This window comes from Chanodichthys erythropterus, chromosome 8 (genome assembly GCF_024489055.1).
Source record: "Chanodichthys erythropterus isolate Z2021 chromosome 8, ASM2448905v1, whole genome shotgun sequence".
NCBI classification, from domain to species: Eukaryota; Metazoa; Chordata; class Actinopteri; order Cypriniformes; family Xenocyprididae; genus Chanodichthys; species Chanodichthys erythropterus.
This window is the reverse complement of record NC_090228.1, coordinates 40252291-40271662: the sequence shown is the minus strand read 5'-3', so window position 1 is coordinate 40271662 and position 19372 is coordinate 40252291. Positions and strand designations below refer to the sequence as shown.

General features: G+C 37.5%; 1 protein-coding gene across 3 annotated transcripts; it reads left to right on the top strand.

Moving 5' to 3' along the window:
- Positions 1–345: 345 nt before the first annotated feature.
- LOC137024934 (gastrula zinc finger protein XlCGF57.1-like) lies at positions 346–19034 on the top strand. Of its 3 annotated transcripts, none has more exons than XM_067392889.1 (3): positions 346–360; positions 9010–9189; positions 16880–19034. In XM_067392889.1, exons 2-3 carry the CDS (start codon positions 9069–9071, stop codon positions 17725–17727), a joined length of 969 nt encoding a protein of 322 aa, XP_067248990.1. In that variant the 5' UTR covers positions 346–360; positions 9010–9068; the 3' UTR covers positions 17728–19034. The 3 variants fall into 3 exon arrangements, with proteins under 3 accessions (XP_067248990.1, XP_067248991.1, XP_067248989.1); XM_067392890.1 differs by lacking the exon at positions 346–360 and adding an exon at positions 8044–8086 and having other exon boundaries at positions 9069–9189; XM_067392888.1 differs by lacking the exon at positions 346–360 and adding an exon at positions 8044–8086.
- The last annotated feature ends 338 nt before the right edge of the window (positions 19035–19372 follow it).

Here is a 19372-nt window from a genome sequence, read left to right as displayed (position 1 = left end):
AACTTAAACTCAATCTGATTGTAAAATCTGGTTGCAGCACACACTTCAGGAGAATCTTTGCAGATTTTCTTCCCTCAAATCTTAAACATGCTCACACTACAAGATTTTAAATTTGCGGAGCATCACACACTACAAAATGTTATTAAGATTATCTGCCAGAGGAAGCGCGTCACGTGCTCTACGCAGCAGATCGAAAGCGGATGTAAACAAAATGGATACTGAAACACGGAAACTTGCTGTAGCAATAATAATCGTTTGTTGTGAGAAAACACAAAAGCGGAAGAATAAACAAGTGTGGATGAAAAAAGGTTGAGGAGATGGGCTCAACGTGGATTGTCAGTTCTTCAGCGAGAAATGGAGGTAAAATTGACCTTTTATTACTATCGTAGTGTGCTAGAATGTTTCCATTATAATATTGCCTGCCTAGTTCAAAAGCGATAGTGTCACCTTTTAATATGTAAATCAATTGGTGCTAGTATAGTATGTATTATGAAGAAATGTATCTACTGACATAGATGTTGGAACGGGGGGGCGGAATCAAACACATTTTAATACAGAATCTGAATTAAAATGTGTTTGAATTAAGCCTACATTTCAACATTTTGTGTCATAAAATTATATTGCGCATACAGCTCAACTAACGCGATCGTTATAAAGGAAAAATATCAGTCCATATGCGTTTTATATTTAATATGAGGGAAATAGACATGCATGCATACATGACACAAAAAATCTTTAACTTTTAGGTAGCAAAATATTTTTTAGTAATTCTGTCAATTACACTAAGGTTACATTACATTGTCTATATTACATTACATTGCTATATATTTGCTTCTTATTTATTAAATACGGGCAATTGATTGATAAAACATTGATCAAAATTAAGATGCAATTTATACAAAACGAATATCTTTTAAAAAGAGTTTTCTATAAAACAAAACTTAATGAAGTCGTCAAAATCATGTATTACCAAAAACAGCGCCGTTGCTAGGAGGGCGCCAGCGCCTATGCCTCGCGAGTGGATGATAGCCCTGAAGATGCCTAGCAATGATATACCTTTAGTCGTAGTAAACCTTTAGTTAAGTTATACCTTAAGAGTCTTCGTAGCGCGCTAAGAGACAATGTTATCGGGAAACGCAGCCCAGGTATTCATGCGTAATGGAGATTCCAAAGCGCTCTTCTTTGGTCAGAACCATGGAGAGCAATCGCGGATAGGTCTGTCCTATGCACCGAAACTTTTAACAATGCAACAAGATATTTAAAGAGCATCAAGTTATTAAAATCTATATTATGTATACGCACAGATAAGATAACAGTAGGCTATATTAGTCAATATTTTTTTATTAGGTTAAGCAGTGATTGGATAACGTTTTTTTTTTTTTTTGAGAGAGAGAGAGAGGATCATGTGTGTGTGTGTGTGTGTGTGTGTTTGAGCGAGAGAGAGAGAAACATGTATGATAAGGTACATTCCAACAGTTAATGTTTACACTTGCTAGCCTAGCGCGCAAACAACTATACTCACCTGGTATACTCACTACACTCCTCCATCTCCGAGGTCCAACGAAACCTTGATCTTGGTTTTGCGGTCGCCATTTCGAAATGTCTGTCACTTCCGTTGCGTCGTATACTTGTTTCCTATTGGCTATTGTGACAGTACTAACGTTATTACAATCTTGTTCATTACGATAAATATCAAACATGTTTGATATGATCGGGGTGAGCCCGATTTGTGTGAGATCAGATCGGGAGGTGCAAGATTTTATCTGTGAACGTCTCACATTACCAGATAATCTGCGCCGAACATCGGAACCGATCGAGGTCGTGGACAAGATTTTTTCTCCAATTCTTGGGAGGGGAAAATCGGGCATAAATCGGCCTAAAACTCCTGTAGTGTGAGCCAGGCATTACTGAATGTGTCCTTGTTTCTTTGATTGCCAACCACGTGTATGATTCTGCCTGATCTTCTTTGATTGTTTTGGACTATCCCTTTCTATTTTGGTAGCCTGATTGGACTGATATCTGTGTTTGGACCTATTACCTGCCTGTTACTCTGCTTTTGGATTATCCCATGTGTATGTTCACGGATTGGACTGATATCCTGGTATTGACCCATTGCCTGTCTAACAGTATTTGTTTATTTCTGATGCTACTCATTAGACTCTCAGCAAATGGATTCTACTGTAACCATCATATGTAAGGAATGGTATTATAAAAAATGAATAAAAGGGGGAAAATTATTAAAAGTTGATCAATCAATTTTGGGAAAATTAAGGCACTTGAAAGGTGTTAAATCTTATCCCGATTTTATGAGGTATTACATTTTGTTCAAGCTTTGTCCAAAGAGTTTGACTTAAAAAATAAGGCAAGAATATATTTATTTTCCTCCACTTAACTATTAAAAACAACACCGTGCTCAGTCCGTGATGATGGCAATCCAGCCAGAAGAGCGTTACAGTAATCAAGCCTAGAAATGACCAGGTCCTGGACAAGAAGTTGTGTTAGAAAAGTCCTGATCTTCCTGATGTTGTGTAGTGCAAATCTGCATGTCTCAGCAATGTGGTCTTTAAAGGTCAGTTGGTCATCAAAGATTACTCCAAAATGGCTGAATTTCATGGGTTAATTGATGATGTACTGAGCTGAACTGTGAAATTTTGCTGTAGATTGGCAGGGAAGGCGAGAAGCTCAGTCTTTGCCAAGTTGAGCTGCAGGTTATGTTCTTTCATCAATGCCGAGATGTCTGCCAGACATCTTGAGATTCTTGCAGTTACCTTGCTTACTTACCTAGTCTGATGATTCTGCTGTGCACATCCAGACGTCCTGCCCTTGTCTAATGGCTTGAACATGAGTTGGCATATGCAAATATTGGGGGCGTACATATTAATGATCCCGACTGTTACGTAAGGGAGCGGGGGCCGGTGAGAGGACTTTTCACAAGTGAAGATATTACTGCGCCAAGTCAAAGTGCTCCCGAGCACTTGCTATGGTATTCATTTTACACGCTTAGAAAAGCGCAACGTTTTGTTTTGTGTCACCGTCCTAGGTCGAATTACACTACTCGAGTAACTGTATTTAAATAGGGAAAACGTGGAGGGGTTTGGTAGCTTCTCTGCTTGGCCCCTATTGAATGAACTGGGCTAAGCTAAGTGCTAACAAAGTTTCGCCACAAGACGAGACGAGAGAGGTATGTATCAACTCGTCTTGGTTAAGGGAATAACATAGTTTAATATGAAAAAACGGTGGAGTATCCCTTTAAGACTTGTATGCCTTATAAGTTTACCATTGCCCCAAAGTAAACAGATGAGAAAGTATCAAAGGCACCAGGGCTAAAGTGGAGAGAACAAAGACCTGGCTCTTTAGGAAGTTTTATTCATCCACATTTTTCACAACTTCCCATTCTTTTCTCCTCTTATCGCTAGTAAAGACTTGAATTACTTCTCTTGTTGCCCAACGACTGAAAATTACGACCAAAAGCTGCACAATGTGGCATCATATATTATATTCCAAGTTGTGTTGTGGTAAAAATAACAACAGTATAGTGTCAGTAGCTCACTGAGAGCAGCCGCTTGACGTCATTGACGTGGAACGCACTGTGGACCTAACAAAATAGTGCCCCCATTGTCCAAATATGTCATGGATTTTTTTAAATAACGTAAATCTTATTTTCATTATTGCTTGTTACAATGAGAGGATTTGCAAGCATGCAGAATTCAGTCAGAATCCACTCACCTTGTTTTCACCATGGAAACAAGTCAAGACTTCTCACTTTACACCTACCTTTGACTAGGCGTAAGATTTAGTCTAAGATGTGTGCTACGCCCAGATGGTGCAACAGGTATTAATTCTATGCATATAATGATCGGTTTGAAAGAAACCGAACAGTATTTATATTATTTTTTACCTCTAACACCACTATGTCCAACTGCCTTGAGCAGCCGGTTGGTGAGGTCAGAAAACACGTCCTGATGACAGAAGTGATCTCTCGCACTTTGCTTCAATGAGCGCCAGACATCTCTTCCATTGTCAGAGCATGTTCAGACCTCACTAACCGGATGTGGAGGGCAGTTGGACTTAGTGGTGTTTTAACTATTTTTCAACAGTTCATTTTTTTCTTTGTTTCAACTTTTTTTTCAAGTTTCAAGTTTCAGCACATTTTAAGTAAAAGTTCAGTTTTCATATATATCTCTATACAAGTCCAGTATGGCCATTTGTGTCCATCAGTGATCCTTTCAATGGGATACATGGGCCTGTCCTTCACTTAAGATCTTTGACATTCTTGGTGGCAGGGAAGCTACAGCTGTTATCAGACTATTTTCAAGGCAAAGTCTGTTTCTTTGTTTCGTTTTAATCTGGGTCATTGCTGAAAATAAGGTTTCACAGAGGTAGGTAGAGCCAACTGGGAGTAGGTGCTCCAAAGCGCTTTTCCCTAGCTCAGGGTGCTCTCTCCTCACACACACCACAAACTCTGTCAGGGAACAGTTTTCAAAAGTAGTCTGCAACCCACGGTCTATGGATAAATCCAGTAGCTCCTCCCTCAGGTGGACAGGTAGCATGCCACGGTTGCTTTGGGAAAGTGTAAATGGGTTTCTAACCCAATCCAATTGCTCAGACTTATCTCTTACATCAGGGAAGTATGATTTGAAACTAGAAATCACGTTAGCCAAGTGTCCATCCAGAAAGGTTTTTACTGTGTCTCTCTCCATATTCTCACTTATGACGAAGCTATCAAACTGAGGAAAACAGCTGAAATCGCCCTCTGCACACAGTGTCTTCCACAGCTCCGCTTTCTTGAGAAAACCTCCAACTCGGTCATAAGGTTTCAAAATCGTAGAGTCCCTGTCTTGCAGACTGAGATTGAGCTTGTTCAGTTTAGTAAAAATATCTGCAAGATACGCTAGTTTGGCAATCCAATTATTGTCCTTAAACAAAGAGGCAAGAGGGGACGCATTGTCTGACAAAAAGCAACACACCTCATTTCGCAGCTTGAACAGCCTATTCAGTACTTTGCCTCTCGAAAGCCAGCGGACTTCGGTGTGTAAAAGGAGTTCGGTGTGTTCAGATCCCATGCCATCACATAATCTCCGAAACATGCATTCAGTGGCCGCGACTTTATGAAATTGATTGCCTTGACAGCGTCATTCAAAACGGAATTAAGCTCTGGGCTCATCTTCTTTGATGCCAGGGCGTCTCTGTGTATAAAACAGTGTGTCCACAGAATGTCAGGATTCTTCTGCCTTATGTGCACGATGAGGCCTTTGAAACGACCCGTCATCGATGCTGCTGCGTCAGTGCACACACTGGTACAGGATTTCCAGCTGATTTCATGTTCTGCGAAAAACAAACTAACAACGTTGAATATATCCTGTCCAGTTGTTCTCCCCTCCAGTGTTTTGCAAAAAAGTATGTGTTCGCAAATGTCACTGGTATCTACATATCTCACAAAAGCAACCAATTGTGCCTGTCCACTGATATCAACCGATTCATCCAACTGAAATGAAAATGATTCACTAGCCCTGAGTTTATCTACCACTTGCTCAACAATATCAGTCACCATCTTGTCAATTCTACGCAAAACGGTGTCATTTGACAGCGGTACAGTTTTGAGCTTATCTGCTGCTGTTTTATCCACCATGGTCTCAGCGAGCACAGCTATCAGTTCCTCAGCCAGACTACGTTCACACTGCAGGCTGAAATGACCCAATTCCGATTTTTTTGCCACTATGCGACCTGTATCTGATCTTTTCATGACAGTCTGAACGACACAGATCCGATCTTTTGAAATGCGACCTCCGTCTGAACGGCCAGGCCACATGTATCCGACCCGTACGTCATTGATACGCTACAAACGTCATAATTGTGCGTTGAAGTAGGCGGGAACGAGAAGATAAACAACAACCATGGCGGACAATGCTGCTGAGACCAGTCAATGGAAGGGAAGCAAGGTCACAGATTTAATTAATATTTGGGGTGACAGCTCTATTCAGGCCAAACTCGAGGGCTCTTATCGAAAACATTTCCAGCGAAATGGCAGAGCGTGGTTACAGACGATCCTGGCTCCAATGCCAGCGAAAAATAAAAAGCCTCCGAGCCAAATACAAGGAGGTTAAAGACTGGAACAAATGAAGTGGCCGTCTACTTCCGCAAACAACGAGTGACGTCGTTGACCGTTGCGTACTCTTCTGCGCATGCGGGTCACTTCTGGGTCATTTCACGTTCACACAGGAGATCACAAAAGGTCGCATTTAATTGAAAATGTGAACGGCCTTGCAAAAAAATAGAATTTTTTCAAAAAATCGGAATTGAGCATTAAGCCCTGCAGTGTGAACGTAGCCTTTATGGCTTTTTAGCTTTCGCCAAATGTAAAGACACAGCATACGATGCTTCGAGGGCTTTTGCTGATACACTTGTTGCTTTTTTCATGTTATCTTGGCATGATGTGATGTTCATTAAATTTTCTTCTGAAAAACTCCAGTGAGTTCCCGGCCTGCTGTGGGTGTTTAGTCCGGAGTTGCCGTTGAAGATGAGATGACTTCATTGCGCTGTTAGCTAACAGATCACCGCATAAAAAGCTCAGCGCTGAGGGAGGGTTATGTGACGTAGATTTAAATCCCATCCCTATGTATTCATCATGAAACTGGCGGTATTTTTGAGGCTCTGCTTGTTTTAATTTTTTTTTTTATAGTATGTTCATCTTCTGTTGGAGGAGCTTGTCCTCTATTAAGAAGCCACCTGTCCATTTTATCGCATCGTAACCTACATTATTTTGCGTGCTGACAATGCTCCCGATGCCGGATCCGCTGCTCAATAAATAACTAATAAATTGAAATGCATTTTAAATTTATGATTTCATTTTCAATACATTTTTGTGTAGTCCTAATATAACATAAAAATACATTAACTTATTTTCATGATGTATTCCAAAATGTTTCTGTTTCTGCTTTTTCATGTATCCCCTGCAGTACCCCCAACTACCCCTAGGGTTACGCGTACCCCCATTTGAGAACCACTGCTTTAGGACATGTCAGCGTGTACGTGCATCGTCTACACTAAGCGTACCTGCGCCTAGTCGTAGTTTTAGGTGGTGCAACAGGTGTAAAAATTCATCAGAAAGCTGGACGTAACTAAGTCCAGCGTAGAGCTTACACCCAACTTTTTTATGTCCAGCTGGTGCAACCAGCCTCTGATGCTCTGACAACTCTGAGAAAAGATGAAAACAAGGATTGAGTCTAATCATCATGAGTTCAATCCAGATCACTCAGAAATATATTAGGAATGAAAGAAGGAAAATTGTAAGCTGAACTCTGAAATCAGTCCAGATGAATCACATCATTACTGTAAATGTCAGAATTGTTGGAGTTTCTTTGTTCAGTGGTTCATGCTGCTCGTCCTGATCTAGAAAGTATCCTGACATGATAAACCATGTTTTTCTACATGAACTGTGGTAATACCATGCTCTGAATTCATCATGTAGTGTTGTGGAGAATAATGTCAGTGTTTTCTTTCTATATCTGTCATGTGATCGTCCCGCTGTTGCTCTCAGTGCTGTAATGAACACAAATAATTCAATACATTAATATACTTCACTTTCATCAGAGCAAAGAGAGTCAATGATGAAGTGTTTCAATAGAGGGCATCAAACACTCTCATGAGCTTCTGCATCGAGCAGCACGTTCATAGATGAGCGACCTATGCAAGTTATAGATGACCTTTCATCTTACTGAAAGGTGAGCCAATCCCTCTCGATTATGACCTGTCAGTATTTCTACATTAAATAAAAACCTACTGTTCCTGCAAGACTCAATTTAATTTCTGTCTTTGTTCAGTTTTTGTCCTATTGTCTAAGACATGCACTATTTAAACTTGTAACCCACATTTGTATTTGAATATTAATTGTAATATCACTTATAAATGGTTTCTACACCCAAACATTATTAGACAGAATCTCACAATCTTTCATTAGTAGTTATTAAAATTGTCTTGGGTGTATACAGACAGAAGCGTGTGAATGGGACTTTTATTTTGATCTTGTTTTGTTACGTCAAAAAACGGCGCCGCGCTCCTGCATCTGTTGTGATTCGGCTGGAGAAAGGTTTGATTCTTTTTTACACATTTACAGTTTTTAAATCAATTCAAACTGTTCAGTCAATTTATTTTTTTACAAGTTATGTACAGTTAATTAACCATTCTTGAATGTAACGTTGCAGTGCTTTATTTAACATTGAGTGCTTATTTTTGGTAGTAAATCCCACTTTTGAGTAACAGAAAATGAGCGTCTCGAATCAGTTAAACATCGCAATCTGACGTTACAAGTAAATGAACGAGAACAACAAACACAATGTGTAATGGCAGCTTTTAGAAAACAACAACAAATGTTTTCATAAAAGTGTAATTAATTAAATGTGATGTATGAATAGTTGAATACGAAATATAAATAATAAATATTCATTTTATATATATCACGGGCGTCTCAGTAGGATAAGAAAACAATCCATATTACATATAAAACCACCACAAATATTATAAATTATGACATTAAAAAGAAAGCAAATTGTGCGATAAATCTCGCCTCTTGTTTAAATGTGCGTTCACCCAGTTAAATATCACTGCTTTATGTCACGTTAAAATATATCGTTTAAATTATTATTGTCTTTAGTTATTATTTTGGAATTAATATAAAAATGTTTAAAACACTAACTTGATGAGAATTGATGGTCTCTAACTTGATGGTTTTGATAAATTGAACATTACGTTGTTGATGTAAAATTACAAAATAGAATTGTCTTTGGTTTCTTTTTTGCTTTAATGTAAAGTAATGTTCATTTAACAAGAAAGATGTGTCAACGTTAAGACTAATGCATGAATTTACATTTAAAAACGCCACTGGTATATGATAAATATAAGATTTTAATCAGGTGATTTAAGTCCATACTCTGACTGACTCTCTTGCCAGCGATTGAGACGCACTTATTTAGTTTGGAATTATTTTTCTTCCTGTTAATTATTCCTAAACAGGACAAACACAGAAAACCTCCTGTTGAAGTAACTAAGATATATGTGACACTATTATAAAGATGGAGTTTATTAAAGAGGAGAGTGAAGACATAAAGATGGAGTTTATTAAAGAGGAGAGCGAAGACATGAGGATTGAAGCAACATTCACAGTGAAACAAGAAGAAACTGAGGAACAAACAGGTTGGTTTCATTTTCAAAACTCAGTCATTTCATCCTTATCATCGATATGATAATTGTACATGCTCATACCATGATCTACCGCCATATAATTAATTAACCTTAGAAACAAAGCAACAGAAAGCAATATGGGTCTTCCTCAGATGTAATGTTTGTTCAGGGGTTGGGGGAATAACATATGCTTTGCGGTCAAAAAAGCTGCTCTCATGTAGCCTACACAGGAAGGGAAACCACTTCAACAAGACATTGAATTAAATGTAAACACAGCTTTTGTCTCAATCAGCTTTTCTGCATAAATAGGCAACTGGCCCTGATAATGATAACATACTGCTTGTTACATTTCAGTGAATCAGTTTTTGTGAAGGAATTACTCACTCTACCTGTTGCTCTGGTCATCACAAACACCCGCTTATAATAGGGCTGTCGCGATAACCGCAATATTGTTATACCGTGTTATTGACAAGCCAACTGCAATATTTGCAACCTTCTCGTTTTACACTTCATGCATGTGTACGAAATATTAAAGAATAAATATTATGCACTAGAATCAAAAATTGAATTTACCTCTGTATAATCGAATAACGAGTTCAGTACATGGAAAAGACATAAATTGAGTTTCAAACTCCATTGTTTCTTCCTCCTTATATAAATCTCATTTGTTTAAAAGACCTCCAAAGAACAGGTGAACCTCAACATAACACCGACTGTTACATAACAGTCGGGATCATTCATATGTACGCCCCCAATATTTGCATATGCCAGCCCATGATCGAGGCATTAGACAAGGGCAGCCAGTATTAACGTCTGGATCTGTGCACAGCTGAATCATCAGACTAGGTAAGCAAGCAATAACAACAGCGAAAAATGGAATATGGAGCGATAATAACTGACATGATCCATGATATCATGATATTTTTAGTGATATTTGTAAATTGTCTTTCTAAATGTTTCGTTAGCATGTTGCTAATTTACTGTTAAATGTGGTTAAAGTTACCATCGTTTCTTACTGTATTCACGGAGACAAGAGCCGTCGTTATTTTCATTTTTAAACAGTCTGTATAATTCATAAACAACTTCATTCTTTATAAATCTCTCCAACAGTGTGTAATGTTAGCTTTAACCATGGATCACAGTCTCAAACTCATTCAGAATCAAATGTAAACATCCAAATAAATACTACACTCAAATAATCCGATGAATGCATGCAGCATGCATGCCGAACATCTTGTAAAAATCCATTTGAGGGTTATATTAGCTGTGTGAACTTTGTAAATGCACTGTATAACTGCACTTATAGTCGAGAGTTTGAGGGGCAGGGAGCGTGCGATTTAAAGGGGCCGCAGCATGAATCGATGCATAGTTAATGATGCCCCAAAATAGGCAGTTAAAAAAATTCTATGGGATATTTTGAGCTGAAACTTCACAGACACATTCAGGGGATACCTTAGACTTATATTACATCTTTTGAAAAGACGTTCTACGGCACCTTTAAATAAATTAATAATGATAGCATAATGTGTACCATGGTGATTTGTACAGAGGCTCCGTAGATGTGCCCTAAACAGACAGTGAATGTGAGAGAGATCGACTGAGTGCATGCGACTACTTGCATCTGTCCTTCAGGCCGAGACATATTTGTGAAAAAAGGTTGTCCTCTCCAAGGATAGGAATCTCTCCCTTTGCATCAGTGCGTTACTAGTCAGCTGTCCCTTATAAAGTGGCGCTCAAAGTTCAAATTCTTTCAACAGCTTGTTTCATTACATCTATCTCTAAATGAATCCGCATTGTGTAGTTGAATAAATGGTTTAACACTCTGAGGTCTGAGGGTATCGCCGCAGTTTTTTTCTTACCTGTGTGAAAGAGACTCAAAATACTTTGTTAATGTTGCACATACAATTAAGTGTTATACACCATTTTAATCTGTGGAATATCTTCTTTTATTTGTGTACATTCAGAGTAAAAACAAAATGTTGTGCTTTTTGTAAAATAAAGAAAACTAACATGATGCGTGATCTCTTGTCTCCCTCTGAACGAAGTCCAATCTGATAGTTCTCAGTAAATGAACTGTAACTTAGTGAATACTAATCACAAAAAAATTAGACTTATGTCTAAAAAAACGTTGAAATGTCAGGTTTTAAATTGTGTAAGTCAAATTGAAAACACAAATTCTGTGTTTATGTAATCTGTATGAAAAGAGAGCCATGTCAGAAATCCGTGATTCAGCTCATTATCCGCTAATGCGGCCACACCCACGGAGCGAACGCTATTTAGATGCAAATTCTGAGTCAATACATGCATTCATAGTCTCAATCGTGTATTTATTGTCTTGAAAGGTGTTTTGAATAGCCATAGTTAGCAATCTCTGGCCTCTGTTAGTTCTGTTAGTTCCTGGATTGCCTATTCTTCTTTAGCAGGCATTTGTGGACTAAAGGTGTACAGAGCACCCTCCGGATGTGAGTATGAATTGAAAACACAGTATCCAGCGCTCATAGTAATGACAATAAATCCTGAACAAATATTACTCTTCTGTATAGAAAATTGACAAACATATGAGAATCCATCAATATTTCTCCAAATGTGCATGCTTTTAAGCTAAAAGCCTATATGAAATGCCATAACAGAAACATAAGGTAACATAATTGTTCAGACACTTTGCATCACAGAAATACATTATATTTTAAAGAATATAATAGAATATCATTATTTAAAATTGTAATAATATTTCACAGTATTGCTGTTTTTTCTGTATGTTTGATATACACCACATGATCACAGAGGGTTTTTTCACAGCCAACCTGACTGAAAGGCCTCATTAATATGCAAGTCCTTTCAGGTCATTATTATGTGATTATTTTGTCTCCTCAGGTGTAAATGACCCATTATTCATGATTATTCACACCTCCACGCATACTGTGTTTCTTGACCAAAGATGTAGAAGAATTTAGAAAATTTAAATCTCTCTATTGTTTTAGATGAACAAGCAGGCAGCATAATTTTTACCTCATTTTGAAGCAAAAACTCTAGTCTACAACCTCAAATACCCAGAAGTCTTATGAACAAAGATTTAATAAATATTTTTTGGCTTTATTTCAGTGACTTTAAGTTTTTAGTTTTTTCAATAACCACGCATAAATGTTATTCCTTCAAAAACACAAACATGTACATACATGTTCCTCACATATTATTGTAGCCTAGTTTGTGCTGAATACAGTGTAATGACACTTTTTCCATTTAATATGTTTATGAACAACTGAAAAAAGCACAAATGCCAGGGCATGTCAAAACTTCTCCAGGGTCCCAAAAATCCTCAGACCCCTGAGGGTTAAAGACTCAAAGACAGTCCCTTGCCGCCACCTTGTGACACAACAATGTAACTGCACGGTCTAGACGGGCTGACAGTCAGTTCAGAGCCACTCAAAAATACCGCAAGGGAAATTCTTACAGCACCTGCTGGAGACTAACAGCAGATGGAGATTATGTATTAATGCTCTACTTCTATTCCTGCATTTTCCAAATGTGCAATGGTTGAATATTCTGCCAATTTTGAACCTAGTATAAGTGAATTTTTATAGCAAAATAAAATGGACTGTTGAATATTGTTGTTTTCAAACTTAGTTGATAAGAACTTAGTAGATGTTGAAAATGACATCTGTAAAATGAATATGAATTATTGATTTCTTGTTTATGAAATTGTGTAAAATGTTTTCAGTAGAAATATTCATAGCCTAAATAAACAGCCATGTAGAATTTCAGCCTCCAAAAATGCAAGCACTGATAATTCAATGCATTTTTTTGTGCAATTCAACAGGCTCAACATGCTATTGTGTTTCAAAGACATCTGTCATTATCAGATGGCATAAGCATTTCATTTGTAACTGCATCAAGCAGTTTCTATGCAGTGATGGAGCTTAAATCCTGAATGGAATTTATCACAAATACCACTTCTCTGAAAAAAGGGCCCCACTTTATATTAAGTGGCCTTAACTACTATGTACTTATATCAAAAAATAAGTACAATGTATTTATTGGGTTCATATTGAATTGCAAAACACTTTTGCTTCTTTTGAGGTGGGATACGGGGAGGTTAGGGAAAGCTTTGGTGGTATGGGTAGGGGTAAGGGTAAGGTGTAAGGGATGAGTCAACAGTGTAATTATAAATGTAATTACAGAAATTAATTACAGATGTAATTACATGCAGGTGTTTTTAAAATATAAGTACAATCTAAAAACATGCATGTACACAATAAGTGCATTGTATGAAATGATTAATTTAAATGTAAGTACATAGTAGTTAAGGCCACTTAATATAAAGTGGGACCCACTTTGCTACAATGTAAAGTAGTTAGTGTACAGCGGGTGTGTCATACGTCCTGAAAAATGAAGCTGCAGGCTCTTTGATCGCCCCCTGCAGGCTGGATGCAGTACAGGTCATAAACCTGCATCAATGCAAACGAATGGGACTTCAGTCAAAACATAAAAATAAATTACGCTTCAAATAAAAATGTCCAAAATATGGTTTTGGTCATTTAATGTACTTGTTACAATGGTTATATATTCAATTGTTAATTTTTGTGATAAGTTTAGAAAACGTGTCGTCATGATTGACCGTTTTGACTGACAGCTTCTCTGAGGACTGTCAGAGCTTCGAGGGGAGACTGAAGATATATCTGACTATTAATTTTCGATGTCTGTGTTATTTCACACTGACAAAATGAGTTGTTTAGCATTAAATTGTACAATAAACTGTACTAACCAACCTCCAGGATCTGACGGATCACTGAACTTTTTCCGGAAACGTTAAATGTTGGCTTTTTACGCTAATTAATAAATGTTATTAGTTAAGATAACACGCCTTATGTTAGCCATGATGGGAAAAAGCAGGTGATTGTTACCTGGCAGTTACTAATTATTTTTATGGGTATAAAATATTAGCTGGACAAAACTAATGATAGCCTACTCTAACTGCTGTAGACAGTGCTCTATAATTAATCGATCTCCTGTAACGTTAGTTCAACTTGATTTAAAATGGAAGGACTGTTTCTGACATTTTAGAGTTATTTCTAGTGGCTTATTATATTGAGTTTATCTACTGAATTTTTGAGTTATAAAATATTATTGCTCTAGAAACAGAATAGCCTGTTATTTTATAGGTAGAATTTTAAATTGTGTTTAATTTAAAATACATCAATGATGACGCAGTCGTCTGGGCAGAAGTTTGATACAGCGGCTCCGGGCTCCACTGACTATTCCTTCTGCACATGTTCAGGCTCCAAACTGACGTTTTTGCGTAACATGTCAACGCCAGGCATGTGACGGTATCAAATTTTTATGTTGTGATTAATTGCTGAAGCTTTTATCACGGTATACGGTATTATCACGTACCGTATCAAGTGTTGTCATAGTACAACAGGTTTAAGAACTCTTTTTCTAATAACAAAAATAACTCTAAATTTTTAAATACAATAATACAATACACAAAAAAACAATAAATAAACTCAAATTTTCAAACTGATTAAAGTGCAAAAGAATTAGGCTATAAAGAACAACAGGTAACACTTTACAATAAGATCTCATAATTTAAAGCATTAACTAAGACTGAGCAATAGCTACATTTGTTACAGAAAGTGTTATTTTTTGTTAATGTTAGTTAAGAAACACAACTGATCATTGTTAGTTTTATCTTAGGTCCATTAAATAAGTTCTTTTGATTTTAGTAATGTTATTAAACAGAAATTACAACAGATATTAAATATTAATATATTAAGATATTAATATTAAACAGAAAACTAAGAAATTAATGGTTTATACGTATTTTTCATTGTAAGTTTGGTAATAATTAATTCTTTAAGTTTTACGGAATAATAACAAATTATCAGAACATTTCTAATCATTAGGGAATGTTGTAGTCCAGATGAGGCATTTTAAAAACTTCACCAGCGCAGTTGCTTTGTTTGTGGTGTTACCAGGGTAACCGTTGCATTCTGCTGTTCAATCAGCGCCCTCTGCTGTTAGAGAGTGAACGCGCACTTTCATTCAGCGCGTCTCCTTCACTTGTTCCGCCATGTGCTTCTCATGCATGTTAGGCTTGTTTACATCTGAGCGTGTGTTCTTTTGACGCAGAATACAGCGGTGTTGTGCATTTTATACAGTTTATGGGGAAAGTATTCTTAAATGCATTATAAAAATTGTAATAATTGGTGATAAATTATTATTTACGGTATTTTTAAATGCCCATGATAACAATATCGTGCATATTCATTATCACGATATATCGCATTACCAAATATTGGCACAAGTCTAGTCATTGCCCATCGTTGTACATTTTACATTCAGTTTATTACAATGGAAAGAAGCAACGCTTCTTCACACGGCATGCATCTTTTTTTTTTTCTCTTTTTTTTTCAGTCTGCGGTGTACAGCTTGTATAACAGTGTCAATTTGTTGTGCTCTCAAAATAACTCAACACAGAGCCATTAATGACTAAACTGCTGGGCACAAAAGTCAGTACACCCCTAAGTATAAATTTCCAAATTGGGCCTAATCAACCATTTTCTCTCCCTGGTGTCATGTGACTCATTAGTTTTACAAAGTTTCAGGTGTGTTAAATTTGGTGTTATTGCTCTCACTCTCTCATACTGGTCACTGGATGTTCAACATGGCACCTCATGGCAAAGAACTCTCTGAGGATCTGAAAAAATAGAATTGTTGCTCTACATAAAGATGGCGTAGGCTTTCAGTTTGCTGAAGACAAGCAGACTAAGGACATGAAGTACTGGAACCATGTCCTGTGGTCTAATGAGACCATGAGTGCTGCCGGCACTGGGGAGCTACAGTTCATTGAGGGAATCATGAATGCCAACATGTACTGTCAAATACTTAAGCAGAGTATGAGCTAACATATTGGATTCCAACATAACGACCCCAAACACACCTCCAAGATGACCACTGCCTTGCTAAATAAGCTGAGGGCAAAGGTGATGGAGTGGCCAAGCATGTATCCAGACCTAAACCATATTGAGCATCTGTGGAGCATCCTCAAATGAAAGGTGGAGGAGCGCAAGGTCTCTAACATCCACCAGCTCCATGATGTCATCATGGAGAAGTGGAAGAGGACTCCATTGGCAACCTGTGAAGCAAAAATGACCAGTCGTTTTGCTAGATGAGACCCTTATTCCTCATCTGGTATAGTTTAATACCCTTTGAAGCTGCACTGAAACTAGAATTTTGGAAAATTTTATTTGAAAGTGAACTAATCCATTTAGGTAGTGTTGGAAAATAATGGTGGCCACACAAAATATTGACACTTTGGGCCCAATTTGGATATTTTCACTTAAGGATGTACTCACTACTGTGGCCAGCGGTTTAGACATTAATGGCTGTGTGTTGAGTTATTTTAGGGGACAGTGTTATACAAGCTGTACACTCACTACTTTACATTGTAGCAAAGTGTCATTTCTTCATTGTTGTCACATGAAAAGATATAAATATTTACAAAAATGTGAGGGGTGTACTCACTTCTGTGAGGTACTATATGTTTGTTATTTTTATATCATTGTTTTATTTTTTGTTTTTTGTTTTTTGTTCTGCTGTGCTCACTTGCAGTTGATTTTGATGCTTAACATATTAACATTTGGATGTCTGTTGCTTTATGGCATTAACAGGTGTTAACTTTTTTCTTTCTTTTTTGCCTCAGACCTGATGGCACTGAAAGAGGAGAATGAAGCACTAAATGAAATGGAAGAGAGAGATCAATTTAACAATCATCATGATTTCATTACTGGAGGAAAATCTTTTAGTCACTCACAGATTGAAAACACTTCCTCAAGACAAATAGCTCAAAAGGCTGGTACTGGAATTCATTTTATCTGCCAACAGTGTGGAAAGAGTTTCAGTACAACAGGAAACCTTAAATTCCACATGAAGTTTCACAGTAGAGAGAAGCATTACACCTGCTCTCTGTGTGAAAAGAGTTTCAATCATGAAGAAGACTTTCAAGACCACATAAAAATTCACATTATAGAGACGTCACTCACCTGTCAACAGTGTGGAAAAAGTTTCAAACGAAAACAGAACCGTGACAGGCATATGAACATTCACTCTGGAGAGAAGCCCTACACATGCCTTCAGTGTAGAAAGAGTTTCATTCAGAAAGGACACTTTGAAGACCACATAAGAATTCACACTGGAGAGAAGCCGTTTGCCTGCCAACAGTGTGGAAAAAGTTTCAGACTAAAAAATGTCCTTGACAGGCACATGAATATTCACACAAGAGAGAACCCCTACACATGCCTTCAGTGTGGAAAGAGTTTCAATCGTAAAGATCACTTTCAAGACCACATAAGAATTCACACTGGAGAGAAGCCGTTTACCTGCCAACAGTGTGGAAAAAGTTTCAGACAAAAAAGGAACCATGCCAGGCACATGATTATTCACTCTGGAGAAAAACCCTACACATGCCTTCAGTGTGGAAAGAGTTTCCGACAGAAAGGACACTTTGAAGACCATAAAAGAATTCACACTAGAGTTAAGCCATTCCTCTGACAACAGTGTTGAAAGAGTTTCAATATGAAAGGAAACCTTAAATTTCATATGAGACTTCACTCCTGGAAGAAACCCTACACGTGCCCTCAGTGTGGAAAGAGTTTCCAACAGAAAGGACACTTTGAAGACCATAAAAGAATTCACACTAGAGTTGAGCCATTCCTCTGACAACAGTGTTGAAAGAATTTCAATATGAAAGGAAACCTTAAATTTCACATGAGACTTCACTTCTGGAAGAAACCCTACACGTGCCCTCAGTGGGGAAATTGTTGCAATCAGATAGGACTAGGGTTGGGAACTGAAAACTGGCTCTTATCTGGAACCAGTATTGTTTTAAGCTTGTATGCACTGATGCACAAGATGTCTGTGATAGCATAAAATAGTAGCTTAGCACGTTTAACCGTGTAATGCATTCAGGTGACACATCAGATGATTTTTATACGTCAAACATACATCAGAACAGCAGTTTGAGTAGCCACAGAGACATTGCACAACTTCAATGTTTTCATCCTCACTAATTTTGCACTCAAATTTAAATTGAAAAAGCTTAAGTTTTAGGGTATTAAGACTTGTATGGCCTTGTAAGATTACCATTGCCCCAAAGTAAACAGATGAAGAAGACATGGCTCTTGAGGAAGTTTTATTCGTCCACATTCTTCACAACTTCCCATTCTTTTATCCTCTTATCGCTAGTAAAGACTTGAATCACTTCTCTTGTTGCCCAACGACTGAAAATTACGACTAAAAGCGCTGCACAATGTGGCATCATATATTATATTCCAAGTTGTGTTGTGATAAAAATAACAACAGGATAGTGTCAGTAGCTCACTGAGAGCAGCCGCTTGAAGTCATTGATGTGGAACGCACTGTGGACCTAACAAAATGGTGCCCTCCATTGTCCAAATATGCCATGGATTTTTTTAAATAACGTAAATCTTATTTACATTATTGCTTGTTACAATGAGAGGATTTGCAAGCATGCAGAATTCAGTCAGAATACACTCACTTTTTTTTCAAACAGTTTTCCAATATTTTTTATTATTGAGAAAACTGATCTTAGAACAGCAGTTAAAGTGCAATTAGAAGCAAATAGAAGCTTGAATACATTTTTTTTTTAAAAAGATAATAATGGTGCTTTTTATCTCACAGTTCTGACATTTTCTCGCAATTGCAAGTTTATCTCAAAATTCTGACTTCATAATATGCAATCGGGACTGGGTCTTAACTGTAAAACAGGGATGGGCAACTCCTGTCCTGGAGGGCCAGTGTCCTGCATAGTTTAGCTTCAACCTTAATCAAACACACCTGAAACAGCTAATCAAGGTCTTCAGGATTAGTAGAAAGCTATAGGCAAGTGAGTTTTTATCAGGGATGGAGATAAACTCTGCAGGACACTGGCCCTCCAGGACCAGAGTTGCCCATCCCTGCTGTAAAATATCAAGCCAAATCATCTGCTCATACTGTAAACTCTTGATCAGTGAAAGTATGAGCACAATTATCATAATCATATCCAGTTCACTTTAAATAAACCTCTTCCTGAACAGGATTTACAGACCTTGGGCTGGTTGCACAAGCTGGACATACACCCAGTCGTAAGACTAAGCTTAAAAGGATAGTTCACCAAGAAATGAAAATTTGATGTTTA

Excerpts from the sequence above, each read along its gene's own strand:
- LOC137024934 (XM_067392889.1), top strand. The coding sequence starts at position 9,069 with ATGGAGTTTATTAAAGAGGAGAGTGAAGACATAAAGATGGAGTTTATT. Across the intron at positions 9,190-16,879 it reads AGAAACTGAGGAACAAACAG|ACCTGATGGCACTGAAAGAG; the intron begins GTTGGTTTCATT and ends TTTTTGCCTCAG.